Source organism: Spermophilus citellus (genome assembly GCF_964194105.1).
Source record: "Spermophilus citellus genome assembly, chromosome: 6".
In the NCBI taxonomy this organism is placed as follows: domain Eukaryota; kingdom Metazoa; phylum Chordata; class Mammalia; order Rodentia; family Sciuridae; genus Spermophilus; species Spermophilus citellus.
In genome coordinates, this window is record NC_138187.1 from 15,080,387 (window position 1) to 15,103,803 (window position 23,417).

General features: G+C 36.9%; 1 protein-coding gene across 1 annotated transcript in view; it reads left to right on the forward strand.

Moving 5' to 3' along the window:
* Window positions 1-23,417, forward strand: part of LOC308652313 (phospholipid-transporting ATPase ABCA3-like) — a gene marked incomplete at both ends in the record, with an annotated part of 136,600 nt that overhangs the window by 50,674 nt on the left and 62,509 nt on the right. Inside the window, 3 exons of the mRNA XM_081300060.1 lie at window positions 12,196-12,350; window positions 19,630-19,785; window positions 20,123-20,333. Of these exons, the coding sequence (XP_081156186.1) occupies window positions 12,196-12,350; window positions 19,630-19,785; window positions 20,123-20,333 (522 nt within the window). The remainder of the gene's footprint in view (window positions 1-12,195; window positions 12,351-19,629; window positions 19,786-20,122; window positions 20,334-23,417) is intronic.

The window sequence follows — 23,417 nt, forward strand, 5'->3', positions numbered from 1 at the left end:
GCTGAATTCATTTATTAGTTCTAGTAGTTTCTTTGTAGACCCTTTTGGGTCTTCTAGGTATAGAATCATGTCATCCGCAAATAGTGATAATTTAAGTTTGTCTTTTCCTATTTTTATGCCTTTAATTTCTTTCATCTGTCTAATTGCTCTGGCCAGTGTTTCGAGAACTATATTGAATAGAAGTGGTGATAGGGGGCATCCCTGTCTTGTTCCAGATTTTAGAGGGAATGCCTTCAATTTTTCTCCATTCAGAATGATGCTAGCCTGAGGCTTAGCCTAGATAGCTTTCACAATTTCGAGGTAAGTTCCTGTTATCCCTAGTTTTTCTAATGTTTTGAACATAAAGGGATGCTGTACTTTGTCAAATGCTTTTTCTGCATCTATCAAGATGATCATATGGTTCTTATCTTTAAGTCTATTGATGTGGTGAATAACATTTATTGATTTCCGTATATTGAACCATCCTTGCATCCCAGGGATGAATCCTACTTGATCATGGTGCACAATTTTTTTGATGTGCCTTTGTATCCAATTCGCCAGAATTTTATTGAGGATTTTTGCATCTAGGTTCATCAGAGATATTGGTCTGTAGTTTTCTTTCTTTGAGGTGTCTTTGTCTGGTTTAGGAATCAGGGTGATGTTGGCCTCATAGAATGAATTTGGCAGAGTTCCCTCTTTTTCTATTTCCTGAAATAACTTGAAAAGTATTGGTATTAATTCTTCTTTAAAGGTTTTGTAAAACTCCGCTGTATACCCATCCGGTCCTGGGCTTTTCTTGGTTGGTATTCTTTTGATTGTTTCTTCTATTTCATCTATTGATATTGGTCTGTTTAAATTGTGTGTATCCTCCTGACTCAGTCTGGGCAAATCATATGACCTAAGAAATTTATCAATATCTTCACTATCTTCTATTTTATTGAAATATAGGTTTTCAAAATAATTTCTAATTGTCTTCTGTATTTCTGTAGCATCTGTTGTGATATTGCCTTTTTCATCCCGTATGTTAGTAATTTGAGTTCTCTCTCTTCTTCTCTTCGTTAGCAAGGCTATGGGTCTGTCGATCTTATTTATTTTTTTGAAGAACCAACTTTTAGTTTTGTTAATTTTTTCAATAGTTTTTTTTGTTTCAATTTCATTGATTTCTGCTCTGATTTTAATTATTTATTGCCTTCTGCTACGTTTGCTGTTGTTTTGCTCCTCCTTTTCTAGGGCTTTGAGATGAAGTGTGAGCTCATTTATTTGTTGGTTTTTCCTTTTTTTGAGGAATGATCTCCAGGCGATGAATTTCCCTCTTAAAACTGCTTTCATTGTTTCCCATAGATTCCGATATGTTGTGTCTGTATTTTCATTTATCTCTAAGAATTTTTTGATTTCCTCCTTTATGTCTTCTGTAACCCATTGATCATTCAGTAACATATTGTTCATTTTCCATGTGATGTAGGATTTTTCCTTCCTTCTTTTATCATTGATTTCCAGTTTCATTCCATTATGATCAGATAAAATGCATGGTATTATCTCCACCCCTTTATATTTACTGAGGGTTGCCCTAAGGCATAATATATGGTCTATTTTTGAGAAGGATCCATGTGCTGCTGAGAAAAAAGTATATCCACTTGATAATGGTTGATATATTCTATATATGTCAGTTAGGTCTAGGTTATTGATTGTGATATTGAGGTCAATAGTTTCTTTATTCAACTTTTGTTTGGAGGATCTGTCCAATGGTGAGAGAGGTGTGTTGAAGTCACCCATAATTATTGTGTTGTGGTCTATTTGATTCTTGAACTTGAGGAGAATTTGTTTTATGAATGTCGCAGCACCATTATTTGGTGCATAAATATTGATAATTGTTATGTCTTGTTGGTCAATGGTTCCTTTTAACAGTATATAATGTCCTTCCATATCCCTTTTGATTAACTTAGTCTTGAAGTTGATTTTATTCGATATGAGGACGGCCACCCCTGCTTGCTTACGAGGACCATGTGCGTGGTATATTTTTTCCCAACCTTTCACCTTGAGCCTGTGTATGTCTTTTCCAATCAGATGTGTCTCCTGGAGGCAGCATATTGTTGGATTTGTTTTTTTAATCCATGTTACCAGCCTATGTCACTTTATTGGAGAGTTTAAGCCATTAACGTTTAGAGTTACTATTGATATATGGTTTGTACTTCCTGGCATGTTTGAATATTTATCTTTTTTTTTTCTAATTTAGTTTGTTTCTCCATGATTAGCTTTCACCCCGTCCTCTGTCTTTACCGAGGCGTTTCCCACTGATGGTTTTGGTTATTGTTTTTCATTTCTTCCTCATGTAGTGTTTTGCTCAAGACGCTTTGCAATGCTGGTTTTCTGGCTACAAATTCTTTTAGCTTTTGTTTATCATGAAAGATTTTTATTTTGTTGTCGTACCTGAAGCTTAATTTTGCTAGATACAGAATTCTTGGTTGGCATCCATTGTCTTTCAGTGTTTGAGATACGTTGTTCCAGGATCTTCTCGCTTTCAGCGTCTGTGATGAAAAATCCGTTGTTAACCTTATTGGTTTACCCCTAAATGTAATCTGCCTCCTTTCTCTTGTAGCTTTTAATATTTTCTTTTTTCTGTATATTGTATATCTTCATAACAATGTGTCTTGGCGTTGGTCTACTGTGATTTTGTGTGCTCGGTGTCCTGTATGCATCTACAATTTGTATATCTGTTTCCTTTTTTATTTCTGGAAAGTTTTCTGTAATTATTTCATTCAGCAGGTTACTCATTCCCTGGTATGAACCTCTGTACCTTCCTCTATCCCGATGACTTGTAAGTTTGGTTTTTTTATGTTATCCCAAATCTCTTGGATGTTTTTCTCGTGACTGTTTACCAGCCTATCTGAGTTGGCTAGACTCTTTTCAAGATGATATATTCTGTCTTCATTATCTGACTTTCTGGCTTCTACTTGCTCCACTCTGTTAGTGATACTCTCAATTGAGTTTTTAATTTGGTTTATCATTTCCTTCATTTCTAGAATTATTGTTTGATTTTTTTATAATCTCTATCTCCTGATAAAGATGCTTAACTTCTTCTTTTATCTGTTTATGTAATTCATTTTCATTGTGATCTTTCGCTGTTTGGATTTGCTGTCTCGTATCCTCTTTAAGGTTCCTTTCCATCTGTCTAAGGTATTCCTTGAGTTCTTTTTTTTTTTTATTTTTTTTTTATTTTTTTTTTTAAAGAGAGAGTGAGAGGAGAGAGAGAGAGAGAGAGAGAGAGAGAGAGAGAGAGAATTTTTAATATTTATTTTTTAGTTCTCGGCGGACACAACATCTTTGTTGGTATGTGGTGCTGAGGATCAAACCCGGGCCACACACATGCCAGGCGAGTGCGCTACCGCTTGAGCCACATCCCCAGCCCTCCTTGAGTTCTTTATATGGCCATTTTTCTGATGACTCTAGGTCCTCCTGAATATTTAGGCTGTCCTTCACTGTTTGTATTCCTTTTCTTCCTTGCTTTTTTATGCTGCTCATGTTACTTCTTGTTCTGTTTGACTGCTGAGTTACTGTTTACTCTTATAAATTTATTTGATGCTTGGGAGGAAAGATATTAGAAGGGTAGGGAAGAAGTCACTAAAGAGAATGAGTGTAGGCAGGAAGAATTCAAGGAAGGGGGAATAAGAAAATTGAAAAGGAATGAAAAGACAAAAGAAAAAAATGAAAATAAAGAAAGAAAGAAAAAAACAAAAAACAAAAATTTAAAACAAATAATTATAATGACAATAAAAAAATGGAAATTAAAGTTTAAAAAATAATAGTAATAATAATAAAATAAAAAGAATTAAAAAATTGAAACCATTAATAAAAAGTTAAAGAACAACAACAAAAAAATGAAAATAAAAGAAAAGAAAAAAATAATAATAATAAATGCAGTCATAGAGCTCGATTAACTTCTCTTCCAGTAGGTGGAGCTGTGCCCACTGGGCCAAGCTTCTCTTCTCGATAGGTGGGATCCAATCACTGTGCTGCAGCTCTTCCTCCCAGACTGTGCGGGTCTCCAATCCTGAGTGCCTAGGGCCTTCTCTTGTGTTTCCTCAAGCCAGGCCCCGCTCACCTGTGACACTCACCACAATACTGGCTACACGCCAGGTCTGCTGCTCCTAGGAGCCCTGTTTTCATGAATGCCTGGGCACACTCTCCCTGTTTGCCTCCCTCAGACCCTAAGTTTGTAGAGCTTGGGGCTGAGAACCCCCAGCGAATTTGTTTGCCCTCCGGTAGCAACTCCCCTGGTAGCTGGTGCGAGGGACCTCAGTTGTCAGCACTGGTGGGAGCGGTAGCCAGGAGTTCTGCGCCACTAGTCCCGCATCACTCCTGATTCCCTTGGTCTGGCTATCGTGCTCAGTTGGCTTTTACCTCTGTAAGTTCAGGCGGGCTGACTAGTTATTTCATCGGGATCGTTAGTGCTGAGTCACGAGAAGCAGGCGAACCGGAGCTTGAATGCAGCCAATCCAGGCTCGGTGTGTTCTGAGAAGCCCAGACTGTTCGCCCCGGATCCACTTCAGCTCAACATTGCCTAGTGGTCCTGAGCAAACAGCATTTTGACAGTTTACTTCTCCCTATGCCCGCGCAGCTGAAGGGGTTAGAGACTTGATCTCTCCGTGTCCGCCGCCATGTTGGATCACTTAGATTTTAAATTGTCACTCATCTTATCAGCTGTTCCATTTTACTCAGCGGGTCGGCGGCTCACTCGCGCGGTGAAGAGTCTGCTCTAACGTGGTTCGCAGGAAGCGGCGGCAGCAGCCCAGCTGCGGCCGTCAGGACACCCGGGGAGGGGGTGCGGGCTGCGGGAGGGGAGGGGAGGCAGCGCCGTGGGGCCCGCGCGGGCCGGGTGACTGGGCACGCGAGAGAGCAGGCAGGGCGGGGGAAAGAAATTGAGATCCAGATTTAGGGAGTGAGCGTGGGAGGAGAGATGGCGGGAGAGAAGCAAGGCGGAAAGGTGGAGAGGAGAGGGAAAAGGGGCCGAGAGAGCCAGGCAGCTCGGGGACTGCAGCCTTACTGCTCGTGCTGGAGTCGTGACGGACTCACTCCACCTTGGCTGGAGTCCTGACGGACTCACTCCACCTAGGCCCCTTTCTTGACACGGTGCTTAGTTTTTGTCGACAGATCTCCTTTAATGATCTTTACTTTTTCTTTTAAGACGCGGCAACACACGCTGCGGGCACGGCGGCGCAGGGCATGGAGCGGCTCACTCCCTTCCCACTGCCATCTTCCTAAAAACTTGGGGGTTTTTTTGTATCATCTTTGCCACTACTCTATCTCCCTTGTCTCCCCCACATTTTCTATTGTTAACACCCAAATTTCATTCTCTCTCTCCTTCATATTCTTCTATTTTTTTCCTTCACCTTTCACATTAACAACATATCCTAAGTTACCACTGCATCTACCCCATTCAGCTTTTGAAATTTCAAACACTTTTTTAATCCTCATCTTTTTCTTTCCTTACACACAACTCTATTATTAACAACTCTTAATGCCAATGATATATATAATATCTGCCCCTACCACCAGTGTCACAGCAATATAATATAACAGAAGTCATAGATTTTAAACCAGACATAATGCATGATTATTTACTGTTTTTACTGATGAAAATTGCTGATCCTACTATTTTTACATATTGTACCAATTAACTCTGGATATCAAAATAAGAAATAAGGACCTAGTCTGCTGGTGTGTATTGTTTGCATAGATTATTGCTATCATTCAGCTCACTTCCCAATCTGTGAGGTACTAGTAACATAGAAGGACACTATAAACTCATAGGATAGAAACTCTACAGCATCATATCCATCCAGATAGATGGGTAGACACACAGACAAAATGAAAAAGCAAGGAAACAAAGCATTCAGCAACACAAAACACCTCAACAATAGACTACATTGATACCACAGTGGAGGATATGTCAGAGATGGGATTCAGAAAGTTCATGGTTATACTGAAATAAGGGAGACAACATAAGAAGTATAAGCTTACTTCAATAAGGAGATAGAGATTCTGAAGGACAATCAGTTCCAAAATCCTTGAAGGAATCAATAAACCAAATTAAAATTCATTTCAAATACAGGAGGCTCATAGTACCCCAAATATACAAAATTACAGTAGGCACATAATGAAAATGCCTAACATACAAAATGAGGATAAAATTTTAAAGGCTGCCATGGGGGGAAAAAGATCACATTTAGAGGGAAACAAATATGGATGTCTAAACCCAGCCCCTCAAAGTTAGGAGGTCTTGGAATAATATATATAAAGCTCTGAAATAAAATGGATGCCATCGAAGAATATTATATCCAGAAAATTAACCTTCAGAGTTGAACTTGAAATAAAAACCTTCCATGATAAACAGAAGTTAAAAGAAGTCACAACGAGAAAGCCTGTACTACAAAACATACTCAATAAAACATTTTATGAATAAATGAAAAATAAAAGTGAAAACCAGCAAAAGGAGGAAATGTGCTAGAAGAATAGTCAATCAAAGGAGAAAATAACTCAAAAGCCAGAACTAAATAAAAGAGAATTAAAATCATTTCTCAATAATAAAATTGAATGTCAAGGGCCTAAACTCATCAGTCAAAAAGACATAGACTGGCAAATTGGATTAAAAATGAGACCCAACAATATGCTGTCTTCAAAAGACTCACCCTATAGGCAAAGACATCCACAGACTGAAGGTAAAATATGTGAAAAAACATCATTCACATGGATCTCAAACAAGCAAGAATTTCTGTCCTCATCTCAAATGAAGTGGAGTTCAAGCCAAAACTAATCAAAAGGGACAAAGAAGGGTACCTCATACTGCTTAATGGAATCATATATTAACAAGACATAATCATAAATATTTATGCCCCAAACAGTGGAGCAGCTACATACATCAGACAAACCCTTCTCAAATTCAAGAATCAAACAGACCACAACACAATAATACTGGGGGACATTAACACATCTCTCTCATCACTGGATAGATTATTCAAGCAAAAACTGAATAAACTATAGAAGTAAAAAGTATAATTAATAATTTAGACTTAACAGACATAGAATATTTCATCTATCAATGACTGAATACACTTTCTTCTCACAAGAACATAGACCCTTCTCTAAATAGATCATATTTTAGGCCACAGAGCAACTCTTTACAATTAAAAAAATGGAGATATATTACCTTGCATGGTATTAGATCATAATGGAGTAAAATTAGAAAGTTACTCTAATACCTAGAGAATAAATAATATGTCATTGAATGACCAATAGAAGAAATGACCAGTAGAAGAAATCAGAGATTAAGTATTTAAAAAAAAACTTACAGGTAAATGCAAATAGTGACAGAACTTATCAAAATCTCTGAAACACTAAGAAGGCAGTTATAAGAGGAAAGTCCATTGCATTGAATGCATTCTCTAAAAGAATAGAAAGTCACCAAGAAAATAGCCTAACATTTCATCTCAAAGTCCAAGGAAAAATACAAATCAATACCAAAAGCAGTAGAAGACAGGAAATAATTAAAATCAGAACCAAAATCAATGAATTTGAAACCAAAAAAATTCAAAAAAAAAATCAATGAAACAAAAAGTTGGTTTTTGAAAAAATAAAGTTGATAAACCCTTAGATGAGTTAACAAAAGAGAAAACTCATATCACTAAAATTTGCGAGGGGAAAAAAGAATATCACTATAGATACTGTTGAAATACAGATGATAACCAGAAATTACTTTGAAAATCTATATTCCAATAAAATAGAAAATCATGAAGATATCAACAAATTTCTAGAGATATATGACATATGACCTACCCAAATTGAGTCAGATTGAGCATTATTAATCTCCAATAATATAGAAAGAACTCCAAAAACTTAACACCTATATAAACCAAATAACCCTATCAATAAATCAAAGGTACTAAACAGGTACTTTAAAGAAGAAGTGTGACCAGTCTATGAAAAACTGTTCAACATCTCTAGCCATTACAGAAATGCAAATTAAAACTACACTGAGATTTCATCTCACTCCAGTGAGAATGGCGATTATCAAAAATTCAAGTAAAAATGTTGGTGAAGATGTTGGGAAAAAGATTCTCTAATACAGTGTTGGTGGGACTACAAATTGGTGCAACCACTGTGGAAAGCAGAATGGAGATTCCTTAGAAAACTTGGAATGGACTCACCATTTGACCCAGTTATTCTACTGCTTGTTTATACCCAAAGGACATTACAGTGATATATCCCCATCAATGTTTATAGCAGCTCAATTCACAATAGTCAAGCTATGGAACCAATCTAGGTGATGAATGGATGAAGAAAATGTGAGATTATATATTATGTAATATATAATATATAAAATGTGAGATAATATATATAATATATATATATATATATATAATATATATATATTATCTCACATTTATTACTCAGCCATAAAGAAGAATAAAATTATGGCATTTTCCAGTCAATGGAGAACATAATGTTAAGTGAAATATGCCAGTCCCAAAAAAACCAAAGAACAAATGTTCTCTCTGGTATATGGATGCTAACCCACAAAAAGGCAGTAGGGAAGAGGAAAATAGAAATTCATTGATTTAGACAAAGGGGAATAAAGGGAAGGGAGGTAAGATCGAATAAGAAAGACAGTAGAATGAATTGAACATAATTTTCCTTTGCTCATATATGAATACATGACCAGTGTAAGTCCACATTATGTACAACCACAAGAATGGGATCTTAATTTAGATTGGGTAGTACTCCACATATGTATAATATGTCAAAATACACTCTACAGTCATGTATATCTAAAAACAATAACAAGAAAATACACTAAAATGCCAAAAATTCAAATAAACCACTCAATAAAATAGGCAAAAGCACTAAGCAGGAACTTCTCAAAAAAATATAGAAAGAAAGAAAAACACAAGTGGCCAACAAAATATGAAAAAATGTTCGTTCAGCATCTTTAGCAATCAGGGAAATACAAATCAAAACTACACACAAGATTTCATCTTACTCTAGTCATTATTATAAATAATAATGAATGCTAAAGATGTGTACAACACTTGTACATTGTTGATGGAACTGCAGACTAGTATAACCACTCTGAAAGTGGTATAGAGATTTCTCAAAAGACTAGGGATGGACCCACCATTGGCCCCATCTATACCACTCCTTGGTATTTTCCAGAAGATCTAAAATTGGCAGACTATGGCAATACAACCACCTCAATGTGTACAGCAGCACAATTCACAATAGCTAAATTATGGAATCAACTCAGGCACCCATCAATAGATGAAGTGATTAAGAAACTATCATATATATGCATATAATAAAATCACACATACATATCTATACATACCAAGCTCTATTAGCCATGAAGACGAATAAAATTATGGCATTTGCCAGAAATCGATAGAAATGGAGAATATCATGGTAAGTGCACTATGCCAAACTCAAAGGTCAAATGTTTTTATTTCATATGTGAAAGCCAGAGTAAAATAAAGGAAAGTGTAGGATATAAAGATAAAGGGTAGATTATTAATTTAGAAAGAGGAGATGAGAGAGTGGAGGGATGAAGAAGGGGAGTTAATGCAGAAGGAATTCTTTTAAAAATCATCTATGCACACATATAAAAATACCACAGGGAATTTTACTTTTGGGTATAAGTAAATATACCAATCAGATATAAATATATGAGTAAAAAGAAGTTTAGTAGAGTAGAGGAAGGAGAATGGGGGTGGGAGGGAAAAGGGGGAATTGTGAGCTGAAATCAAATTCCATGCATGTAAGTTTTTTGGGATGAACCCAACTACTATATAACTTAATCTCTAATTTAAAAAGAAGTATTCTTTAAAAAGAAATAAAGGAAAATAATATCTCAACAAATAGGAAATATTCATAAATCTTTAAAAAGTACCACATGGGAATTCTGGATTAACTATAATACCCAAATTTTAAAATTCATTAAAGTTAATTAACAGGGAATTATGGGAAAAAAGAATCAGTTAACTTGAAGACATTGATAGAAATTATGCAGTTTGAATAATAGAAAAGATGAAGAAAAAACTTAGCGTTAGAGACATACATCAATATATTTGTAATATGAGTACCAGAAGTGGAGGGGGGAACATTCTAGAAAATAACAGTTGAAAATTTCCAACTTTGCTGAAAACATGGATCCAAAAGTTCAACAAACCCCAAATAGGATAAATGTAAAAGATATCTACACCCAACATAACACAGTGAAAGTTCTGAAAAAGAAAGAAAAAAATGCTAAAGAGCAACAAGAGAAAAATGACTTATCACATGCAGCAGAGCCCCAGTAAATCTACAAGCTGATTTCTCATCAGAAACAATGAAAGCAAGAAGTCAGTGGGATGACATATTCAAAGTTCTTATACTTATCATGCAGAAATGAATATTCCTAGATAAGCAAAACGTCTGAGAATTCATTGATGGCAGATCTTCCTGACCAGAAATTGTATTAAAATACATATAATTGTTTTATTGGGCTTATAACATATAGAAAGATATTATGTTCGACAGTAACAGCACATATGAAGTAGGGACAAAAAGTTAGAATAATATGATTCTAGATGGCAAGAGAAACTCACAGGAAAAAATAAAGGGTATTAGTGACAGTAAACATAATTCTACTAATACATATTTCTACTTCTTTCTTAGCTTCTCTAATAAGTATAAAAATACATAGGTACATAATAGCAATGTATTGTTGGGTTGGTAACAGAGATATCACATGTATAGTCAATAATAGCCTAAAAATAAAAAAGAGGAAATAGAGCTATTTAGAGGTAATGATTAAATAAATAGTTCTTTGGAATTAGTATAAAGTCAAAGTGTAGATACTAATAAAGTATATATGGGTAACTCTTAGAGCAACCACCAAGAAAATAAACATATAAATAGTGAAAAAAAATTAAAGGAATTAAAGTGTTACTTCAAAAGAAAGCAATAAAGTAGTCAGAGGAACATAAAAAGATGAGACATAGAACACAAAAATAGGAAAATAAATTGTTAGATTGGATGAAAAAAAATAAGATTCCGCTCTATGCTGTCTACAAGAGATATATAAGTTGAAAGTTAAAGAAAAAAGATATATCATGCAAAATGCAACTGCAGGAATGCTACAGTGATGATACAAATACCAGATAAAATAGACTTTAAAACAAAAAGTCTTACTGGAATCAAGAAAATATATTTTATAATGATCAAGATTCAATTCATCATGAAGTAACAACAATTATAAACATTTATGCACCTAGCAACAGAGCCCCAAAATGTGTCAAAGAAAAAACTTACAAAATTCACACAACAAAATCTGATTTATTCTGATACTTGGGAGGTTTAGATAGAAGGATCACAAGTTTGAGACCAGCTTCAGCAACTTAGTGAGACCCTGTTTCAAAATTTAAAAAAAAATGAAAAAACTGGAGATGTAGCTCAGCAGTAGAGCACCCTTGGGTTCGATCCTCAGTACCTTGTAGAGAAAAAAAAAAGGTGGGGATTAATGAGCTGAGCATGGTAGTCCTAACTATTCAGTAGGCTAAAACAAGATGATGCTTGGCTTGCACCCACAAGTTTCAGACCAAAACAAAACCAAAAAATATTAATGAGTTATCAAGAATTTATCCATTTTATCCCATCATCTCAGATGTGAAACACCTACAAAAACTCAAATTGAGCCTCAAATATGCCACTTCTGGTCATTTTGAAATAATATTTGAATATTTATCATATTCAGATAATTGAAAACTTAGGGCTTAATAGGTTAAAGGATAAGTTTTATTGTTTGGATTTTCAAATTTTAAAAGAGTCTACCCCAGGCTAAGGCAATGCTGATTATAACAATTTATTCATCTTGCCAAATGTTTGATGGTAATAATGTTGGATTGTCCTCCTTTAACACTCTTTCATGTTTTCATTATCCAAGTAATTTGCACTCATCTACACACATTCAGCATGAAATTAAGCAAACAGAAAAATTTTAAAAAAGTATTTCTAATATCAGTAATCTGAAAATAGCCCTGGATATTTTCTGGAATTTTCTTCTTTGTGAGATATTGCTAAGACTAATGAGTAAAACTTGTAGGTTTCAGAGTTGAGGTGCTAATGAGCAGTTTGTTCTCATGTTACCTCAGAAAAACAGGTTTTGTTTTATCTTCTGCTTGATTTTAGGTCTCTATCCTTCAACCAGTGGAGAGGCCTATATTTATGGATATGAGATCTCACAACACATGACAGAAATCAGGAAATTCTTGGGCTTATGTCCCCAACAGAACCTGTTGTATAACTACTTGACTGTTTCAGAGCACCTTTACTTCTATTGTGTGGTGAGTCAAAGATAGCTTCCTTCTTGTTATATTCATGTACTTTGGGTAGATTACCAATTATCAATATCTGTCGCGACCCCCTTGCCCGCAAGGAAGACGCAACACCGGGAATCTTCTTACAGCTGTTTATTCAGGCTCTGCAGAGTTCTTCCTCCCCCGGAAGCCCCTCCCAGCCTTAATAAAGTATCCGAACACCCAATGTGAAGCTGCCACGTGGAGCTTTCTCATAGGGTGTCAAAGAACCAAGTGCCAACTCTCCCAAAGAAGGAGTTGTTTGTCACAGACCACAACGAGGCCGGCGCCATCTTGTAATGGCGACCGGTCTGAAGAAACGGCTCACCACAGTTCCCCCTTTTGTTTTCTAAAAACAACACAGGCGAGAGTAGAGGTCCTATCCCACTGTGCAGAAGTGGCTGCATAGTATGGCTCAGCACATACTTATATATTTCTTGCAGATAGAATGGAAAGTTACCAGTAGGCGGGAGCAAGGGCGGGGGGAGACAGAAAGTTCTTGTTAACTCATACCAAGCCTTCAACCAGGAACCTTATCGGACCCAAGCAGGTCAAGACGTTCCCACATGACCGTTATAGGCTGAATAATATGAAAACAGACACCACAAGTCCTTCAAGGCCTGGTGAGCTGCCTCAAGGCCTTGTGAGCTGGCCTCTTTGACGTGCACAACAAGAAACCAGGGCTGGATCCAAGCCCTGGGGGCCGGGGGGAGTCCGTGCCAGCAGTTCCCCCTCTTTTGTTTGTGGCACGTCAAAGGGAATCAAGTAGCCCCTGTCTTAGGTCATTCACTGCCCTTACAGTGCTTACCCGTCTCTGGGGAGGCCCCATTCCCCTGTCTTAGGTTGCAGTGCAAGCGTGAAAGTTGCCCGTCTCTGGGTACTACAAGATCAGCTCGTTGTTGCCAAGGCGTTTAGTGGTATCTATTCAGCCAGTCATTATTAGGTCTTTAATTGGTTCCGGTTCAACAGGGCATAGAGTCAGAGGAGAGGAATAATAAAAATAAGGAAGAAAAGGGGGCAAAAGGAGAAAGGCATGAAGCAGGAATCATTGTAGAAAAATCGTCTTCGAATTGGTCGGAGACAAACTTCAGTAAGATCATCTTTGGTTTGTAGGCGTTGATAATGGACCTGTATTGGCTTAGAAGTCAGAATGTTAATTTGGTCTTTAATAAATTGTGTCATTCTCTTGACAAGGCAGGGGCCTACAGCAGCTACAAGAAGGAGACCGAAAAGCGGTCCCATTACAGTGGACATCAAAGGAGTCAGCCATGGGGTATTTTTAAACCATTGTTCAAACCATCCTTGTTGTGCTTCAAACTCCTTTTGTCTTTTAGCCAATCTTTCCGTGACCTTTTCCATAGTTTCACGGATTACCCCAGTGTGATCTGCATAAAAACAACACTGGTCCTTTAAGGCTACACATAGTCCTCCTTCCCTTGGGAATAATAAATCTAGTCCCCTCCTATATTGTAACACAACTTCTGAGAGGGAAGTGAGGGACTTTTCCAAAGCAGTAATAGACTTGGCCATGGCTGTTAAATCCTCATTCATAGCCATTTGTAGATTTAATAATTGACCTCCCTGCACATAGGTGGCTGTCCCGGTTCCTATTCCAGTTGTTATTCCACCTATGCCCAATAGGAGGGCAATAGTCATAGTTATGGGTTCTCTGGGGAGCCGAGTATGTCCCTCAAGGCGTCCCAGGACGTAGTCTGACCCATGATAAGACATCCTCGGCCATAGTTGTACCAACACACAGAAATCAGTAGTTGTATTTAAGACTGCCATGGAAACACAGGGAGTTAACCCAGTATTGCAAGCAAAATAGGACCCTTTGGGACCCCACAAATAATCAGATTGAGATTGATTTATTGGTCGGGTGATGTTGTAGAGATGTTGGTGTGAAAGCGGTACCTTTCCCAAGCAAACCCCTTGCCCCATGACCTCCGTGATAGTCAACTTATAGCTGGGCAGAGAATAACATTTAGGATCTGCAGTGGTATTAGAGGATAAATTAGACAGTATCGTTACCCCCTCATAATAGGGCGGCCTGGAGGTCAAGCATAGCCAGCAATCTTGGGTCCTGTTAGGATTAGTGGCATTGAGAGCGAAGAAGGCTCCTTGGACCAAATTAAGAAGGCGATCTCCAGTTCCAGGGTATATGGGCTCAGGGGCATAATCAAAGGTTTGATAGCCCATAGTTTTTGTTTGACCGCTGGGGGAAGGTTTTACTGTTGGGGCTATGGGCTGCTTGGGTCCAGATGGGGCCTTTTGGTCTCCGAGCACCTGATTAGGTCCTATTAGACTTCCAGTAGGCTGTTCTGTGGTCAATTTGAGCCGAAAAAGCAGGCCAGGATTGTACTGTCCGGGGGTGTAAATACGCAGCCCCCAGAGATATCCTTAAGTCCAATCTGGTTGTTGTCTTCCATTGGAAGTAAACTGAATAGTAATATTTGTTTGCCAGAAATGGGCATAGTCATTCCTAGGTGAATTCTTAAGTCAATACCCATTACTAGAGGTTTCACATCCCCAGGAGGCACAATAATAGGCCTTAGGTCCCTGGCAGCATCTATATATTTTCCCCTCCTTTATTTTTTGTAGATAAATTTTTAAATGTTGATGGGCTCGTTCCACAATAGCTTGTCCCTGGGGGTTATAAGGAATACCTGTTTTGTGTTCAATCTCCCATTGGGTGCAGAACCGTTGAATTGTTTGGCTTATATATGTGGGTCCATTGTCTGTTTTGAGACAACGTGGACTGCCCATGCAAGAGAAAGCTTTTAAGAGATGTCCAATAACATCTTTGGCCTTTTCTCCAGTGTGTAATGTAACAAAGATATAGCCAAAGTATGTATCAATAGAAACATGTACAAAAGACAGCTTACCAAAACTAGGGAAGTGGGTAACATCAGTTTGTCAGATATCATTGGGGTGTAAGCCTCTAGGATTAACACCCAAACTGGGGAAATGAAGAAATGGAGCACATACTGGGCACAGGGAGACAATTTGTAAAGCTTGATCACGCGAGCATCCTGTGCGGAAGCGTAAAGATTGTGAATTTAGATGGAATTTAGCATGGAGTTGTGAGGCCTCATCATACTTGGTTATAGTGTATACTAGGCCCATATTATGAGTGGCAGCATCTGCTTTAGCATTACCTTCCGCCAGAGGCCCAGGAAGCTCCGAGTGTCCTCGGATATGTCCAATGAATAAAGGATCTCGTCTAGCCCAAACAAGGAGCTGAACCGTTTGTAATTGTTCCATGATAGTGGATTGCCTGCCAATATAAGGGGCTGTTTTAATAACTGAGGCTAACTTAGCAACATAGAGACTATCAGTATACACATTAAGTGGGATGGAATTGTATAGTTTAAGGGCCATAATTAGAGCCTCAACTTCTGATCTTTGGGCAGACAGTTTAGGAACAGGGTGTCAAATTACTTGAGATCCATCAAAAGCAACAGCAAACCCCCCTTTTTGCTCCGTCTGCATAAACAGTTTGAGCTCCCGAAATAGGCTCTCTTTTAATAATTTTAGGAAAAATGATAGGACATCTCTTAAGGCCTTCTAGAAGTTTATGTCGGGGAAAGTGATTATCAATTTTACCTTTGAAAGTACAAAGAAAAAGACACCAAAGATCATGTTTCTGTTGCAATTTTAAAATCATATCTTGGGTATAAGGTTGAATGAGAATGTCAAGAGTCTTTTTAAATAGTGCATCACCCAAATATTTGGCTTTCCAGAGCAGATTTATCACCAGTTCATAAAAGGGAGTTATCACCCGAGAGTTAGAAGCAGGTAAATGGACCCAATAGATGGGACTAGTCTGTCAAAACACTCCAGTAGGAGTTAATTTTGATGGCAGGATTATAAATGATAGGGGTATAGAATAATCTATCTGGGTAACCTGCATCTCTTGTAAGGCTGTTTCTATTAACCTGAGTGCCTTCAAGGCTTTTGGAGTAGGTTTTCGCAGGGAGGTGGGTGAGGGGCCTCCTCTCAAAAGGTCATACAGGGGTTTAAGTTAGTAGTTTAATATACTTAATGTTTAATCAACAATGCGAATTTATTTACTAAAATCAATCTTTATCTGAAACAGTAAGAATTATTAGGCAATAAGGATCTTTCTGTAAAGAAATAAACTCACATTCCAATAGGTGTTTGCCATGTCAAAATATGGACAAAATTTTAGCTCACATTAGTATGGTTAAATTAGGAAAATAAACTGAAATATCTTTAAATTAATTATAGTCAGTTTAGTATATGAAAATCTCCCCTTGGTTTTTTGTTGTTTGTTTTTTTTTTTTTTTTTTTTTTTTTTTTTTTTTTTTCGTTCTAACCTTTTATATCATCTGGTTAGATAACAATATAAAAATCTTTTTTACTTAGGGAAATGAATATAAAGACCTTATTTTACCCAAAGATGATTTCTTTCTTCTTCTTAGGATCCATGTGTGCTTTGTCATTGTTGGAACATCTTGTTCTTTAAAAAAAATACACTTTGGAACAATTTCTGAAAACCTTAGGATCTATAAACAAATTATTATACTTTGATAAGAAATATCAATGAAAATATAGTTAAAACCCTTAGATATTTTGTAGAAATAATTATAATAATTTATCATCTTATGAGTTTAAACAGTAACTTTGAGAAGGAGAAACTACGTGATTGCATTTTCACTTAAAAGCAAATTTACAGTAAACACATTTATCTCAAATATCTGTAACTGAAAAGGCAGAGTATCTGATAAATGTAAATATAAAACATAAATTATGGGTTTCCTGTTGAAGAAAAACAATTAGGCAAATATATATTAACTAATCAATTAGGCATGTGCTAATTAATTTATAGATTAACAAATATAGGTGATGTAAATATCTAAAAAAATATATATTAAGAATAAGAACTTAACTTATAATTGTATTAACTTTATGTAACCACGTGGTCTTAAAATATTTGGATCCATGTTAATTTATTTTTAACTAGGAGTGCACTCTTCTATGTGACGTCACTTGATGTACTGAAATAAGATCCTTGAGTATACATTTTTATTTTTATAGTTAGCAATTAGAATAAGGATTTTTTGGTCATCACAGGAACTTTGCCGGCTTGTTCCTGTGGCAAGCAAATGCATCCTCATAACTTCCAAAATTAAAAGTAAAATATAAAGAAGCATATTTGATATCTCTCATCAATAGAACATTATTTAGTAACACAACTATAAAGAAAAGGTCAGATTATTTAACTTAGAACTAATTTAAATTTAGGACTGTAACATAGAAACACGTGGAAATAAATTTTGTCTGAAAAAGATATCTTTTGTTAGCATTGATAGGCAGGCATGTTTCAAAAATATAGGCTCTGAGTAGCTCCGGTAGAAATCTGAAACACAGCAAAACAGGTCAGTGGCTGGAAGGCGGGACTAGAAGTCCTGTCTGAGTGACTGTGGAAGAACCAATCGGCAGCCCCCAAAAGTGTGGGAGGTGGGACCAGGAAGCCGCTCTTCTGGCTAGGCACCCCATGGTTACCATGGTGATGCAAGCAACATGGAGTCCGCTGCTCATTTTGGAGGCAAAAGTTCCCCAAGGTTTCCTAGCCGATTGCATTTTGTTTGATTTTGTCTGCATTTTTCCCCGCCTGGCCAAGATCTTACTGCGGTAGCAGCTTGTTCTGTCTCTGGACCGCCCCGTACACTCTGGCTTCCGGGGCCCGGGGTGGGCCCCTGTTCCCGTTTCCCGGCTGCAGTGGGCGTCCCTGAGCATCAAACTTGGAATTACGCTCGCTGCTGTAGCTATCTGAGCATAGACCCCAGGACCATAATTAATTTGCTGATTTATGATAGCATATTGTCCTGAGCCTGTTAAAATTTCAAGGTTACACTGTGGGAAGCCGGCGTCCTGATTGACTCAGGCTAGCTCACGACACCTCTCTTGATTTTCACTTGTCCACAACAACAACAACAACAACAACAAAAAAAATCCCTCCGGACAATACAGCCCTGCAAAGTTGTTGCCAGTCACTAGGTGTCAGCTGATTGGCAGAGAAAAACTCGAAGAGAGTCAATGTAAAGGGGGCATGGGGTCTGTAATTAGTAATTGCCTCCTTTAGTTGTTTAATGTCCTTAAAGGCTAAAGAAACATACACTCTGGCCGGCTGTCCATCGGCATCCAGGTTTTCAATTACTGGAAAAGTTTGGGATATCTTAGGCTGCCACTGAACACCCCCCCTGCCTTCTGGGGTTGTCCTCGTTCCAATCGGGGTTATAAGGAGGGAGCGCAACAGGGATCGGGGCCGTAGATGCTTTAAATCTTGACTTCTTCATTCGACCCTCCAGTTCCTCTATCTCCCTTTCCAGTTCCTCCTCCTGCCAGCTGTTACCATGGAGCCCAGTTAGTAACTCCCTTATCTTAGAAATGTACTCAGCACTGTGAAGCCCAGCTCAAGGCCAGAGGCCTTGTTACATATTTGTGTGAAAAACTAGTAAGGGAGTGTCTAGCGCCTGGAGTGCTGATCTTTTCAGACAGTAGCCAAATAAAACAGGACACAGCAACAAAAGAAACACAGAAAACAAAAGTGAAAGTACACAGTGCAGCTGCAATAAAATATGAGGCTCTCTCTTTCTTAGTAGAGGAGCTGATTCCGCTTTGGTCGCGGGTCCCACTAACCGGGACTATCAGGTCCCGCCCACCGGGACTGTCGTGTCCCACCCACGGGGACTGTCGGGTCCCACCCACGGGGACTGTGGGGTCCCACTTACCGGGACTGTTCAGTGCACCACCTCTGACGACTTGCAAGTTTTGATTTTCCCGGGTCTCGGCACCACTTGTCGCGACCCCCTTGCCCGCAAGGAAGACGCAACACCGGGAATCTTCTTACAGCTGTTTATTCAGGCTCTGCAGAGTTCTTCCTCCCCCGGAAGCCCCTCCCAGCCTTAATAAAGTATCCGAACACCCAATGTGAAGCTGCCACGTGGAGCTTTCTCATAGGGTGTCAAAGAACCAAGTGCCAACTCTCCCAAAGAAGGAGTTGTTTGTCACAGACCACAACGAGGCCGGCGCCATCTTGTAATGGCGACCGGTCTGAAGAAACGGCTCACCACAAATATCCTTAGTTTTTTAAGTTCAAAAATTGAATTTGATGAATTCTCCTTTAAACATAAAGAATGTCAAAGGAAATAAACCACCACAGAGATGATGTAAGAGCTGAAATGAAATTTCCTACAAATATAGTTGGAAGCACCATGTAAACTCTGACTTCTATTTCTAGATAAAAGGAGTACCTCAAAATTTGCGTCATCAGGAAATTGACAACATGCTGTCAGCTTTTAACCTGCTAGAAAAACGTGACGCATTTTCAAAGTCATTGAGTGGAGGAATGAAGCGCAAGCTCTCCATCATTGTAGCTCTTATAGGGAACTCCAAGGTAAAAAACTAAAAATGGATTCCCCTGCATTGTTCAGATATTCCGAAATATTAGCAGACACAAACATGAGAGCTGATAATGGATCTAACACACTAAAAGCAACCTCCTAAATTAAAATCAGATGGGTTCATAGTAACAACCTCATTGGTTAAAATGGCAGCAGGTTTGGAATTATTACAGCATGACTAATTCAGTTTTGTCTAAATATTTTATCTTCACTCAGTTGGACAAATGACTAAAAAAAGCAAAATAAGAGTAAACCCTGTAACCGGTAATACACTAATGATACCAGTACATAATGTTTAGATGGTCATGGAATTGTTCTTCTGGAATTTAGGTGGTGATACTTGATGAGCCAACATCTGGCATGGACCCAGCCTCAAGAAAGGCCACCTGGGATTTCCTTAGGACCTATAAACAGGATCGCACCATCCTACTGACTACTCACTACATGGATGAAGCTGATGCGCTGGGTGACCGCATAGCCATCATGGCTACAGGATCCCTGCAGTGCTGTGGCTCTTCAATATTCCTGAAACATTTATATGGTCTCTCTTCTTTTGTTCATTCTTAGAATACTGACTCCTAATAATATTCATTTTAACATAATTTTATTATTTTTTTGTGTATCTACCCAAAGCTTCAGTGATTCCCTCTGTTCAATTAATTCAGGTTCAACTATAACCCATTTGAAATAATGCTCCTATTTTCTTCAAAATTCAAAATTATTTACCACCTTTTTGTTTATATTTATTTCTCCCATATGGCTTCTAGTTAAATTTGATCAAATGCAATTTTGTCTTCAGTAAAATAGACATAAGTAGATAGATGATGGACAATGAATTAGAGAGATAGATTGATGGATCCTAAGAGGAATGTAGGTAAGCAGATGTCTCTGCATCTTGTTTCATATTTGTAAAACCAGTAATAAATATATATTAGAAGCATTTATTTCAATATGAAGTATTTTCTAAGCATGGAAAATATTAAATATGTCCTAATAACTTCCCTACTTCTCTTAGGTCATTATTCAGAATTATCTACATACTATCTTCTTTGGTACCTTATCTCCAATATTTAATATTTTGAATGTTTTTTTTCTGTTAAGCACTAAATTAGTCACCACCTTGTTCATTATCCATATCCCATCTCTAGAATTAATGCTCTTATTGAGGAGTACTTTTAAAATTTAATCATAATTTATATACAATACAGGTTCAGTTTTATTATCCTCTCTTTCTCTGTGTGTGTGTGTAGTGTGTGTGTGTGTGTGTGTATATACACATACATATTCAGCTTTTTTTCCTTTGTTTTTCAGAACTTTTACTGTGATATGTTGGGATATGGGTCTCTTTTACATTTTTCTTGCTTGGGGTTTGTTGAATTTTTGGATGTGGAAAGTTTTCAACTATTATTTTCTAGAATGTTCTTTATCCTTTTTTATCTTTCTTCTCTACTTCATGTATGAATATGTATATATACACTTTAATCCAAGAAAAAAAAGATACTAATTTTATGACTACAGAAAATTCCCTGATTCTATTGATTTACCTCTCCAAAAGCAACAACTTTCTGATTTTTATTACCATATATTAGCTTTGCCTGTTCTTGATTGTCTTGTGATTTAATCATACACCATATTTTTTGTTTGCTTCTGGTTTCTTTACATTGACAGAGTATATTTGAGATTTATATATATATATATATATATATATATATATATATATATATATATATATACACACACACACACACACACACACACACACACACACACAAAAGCATTGTCTCCCATTTTGTACATTATCTTTTCACTTTGTTAGTGTCCGATGCCCAGAGATTTAGGAAACACAAGGCTGAGTTAGGAGATACTAGAAATATGTATTTATTAATCTTGGCTTACATGGCAGTGGTTTTAGTTTGTGAAAATCAAGTATTGATACAATGTAAAGTAAAAGTTTGAATAAAGGTTAAGAAATAATATATAAAGCTCAATATGTTTATGTTAGTTTATATTATTCCTAATAGACCAAAATTAGAAACATCATAAATGCTCTTAAATGAGCGAATGAAGTTTAAGCTAATTTTTCTGTTGATCTTTACCCTTCAACTTTGCTGATTTTGTTTATTAGCCTCAATAACTTTCTTGTGTTTTGTGGGGGGGGGTATGAATATAACATCATTTCATCCACAAGAGAGATTTTTTTCTTCTTATATTTCTGGTTACACACAAGTCATTAGAATGTTGAATTTGATGGTGAAAGTGGATATCTTTGTCTTATTCCCGATCTTCAAGAGAAACAAAATTTTTTACCAGTAAGTGTGATATTAGCTGTGAATTTCTCACAAATAGCCTTTAAAATATTGTAGAACAATCCCTCTGCTCCAAATTTGTGAGAGGTTTTAGAATGAAAATATGTTGAATTTTGTCATATACTTTTTATGCAAAATTGAGATAATAATATTTTCCCTGTATTGTATTAAAGTAATGAGTTAACATTAATCATACTTACATTCCTGAAATACATCCCATTTAATCATGGTGAATAATCTTTTCATTAGTCTGCTGGATTGATTTGCTAATCGTTTGTATTGCTTTCCACCTATATTCATAAAAGTATTTCACTTGTAATTTCCTCTTATTTTGATACTTTTTCTGGTTTGGGTGTAAGAATAACACTGGGCACATATAATAAGGAAGTGTTTATTTCAATTTTTTGGAAAAATATGAGGAGGATTGTTGTTAATTCTTTGGATGTTTGGTATAATTCACTAGTAAAGAAAGACATTTGGTCCAAGATTTATCATTCTTGGGAGCTTATAGAGTATTGATTCAATCTTTTTACTAGCTGTATTTATTTTGAAATTTTTTATTTCATCTTTACTTAATTTGGGTATTTTGTGTATTTCAAGGAATTTGTCCTTTTAGTGGGGAGGCAAGTACTGAGGATTGAACCCAGAGGTACTTTACCATTCAGTTGCATCCCCAGTCCTTTTTATTTTTTAACTTTAAAACAGGGTATAAGTTGCTTAGTACCTCATTAAATTGCTGAGACTGTCCTAGAACTTGCAGTCCTCCTGCTTCCACCTCCAGAATTGCTGGAATTATAGTTGTGGGCCACTGCATTGGATTGGTCCATTTATTGTAAATTATCTGATTCATTGGTGTATACTTATTCATAGTATTCTCTAATGATGCATTTTATCTCTATAGCAATAGTAGTACTATAATATCAATAGTATCATTTCTGATTAATTATTTGCATCTGCCTTTAAATTTTTTTTGTCAGTCTAGCTTAGTTTCTCAATTTGCTGATCTTTTCAAAGAGAACCAACTTTTGATTGCATTAATTTTCTCTGTTGTTTTTCTTTTCTCAATTTTGTGGATCTTTGCCCTAATCATTATTATTTACTTCATTCTGCTATCGTATGGCTTAATTTGTTCTTCTTTTCTAACTCCTTAAGCTACTATGAAGTTAGGTTATTTAATTAAGGTATTTCTTCTTTGAACAATATTTTCACTACATCCCCTAAATTTTGGTATGTTGTATTTTCATTTTCACTTTTCATAGGTAGGTGTTTTTTAATTGCCCTTGTGATTTCTTCTTTGGCTCATCAGTTATTTAATAGAT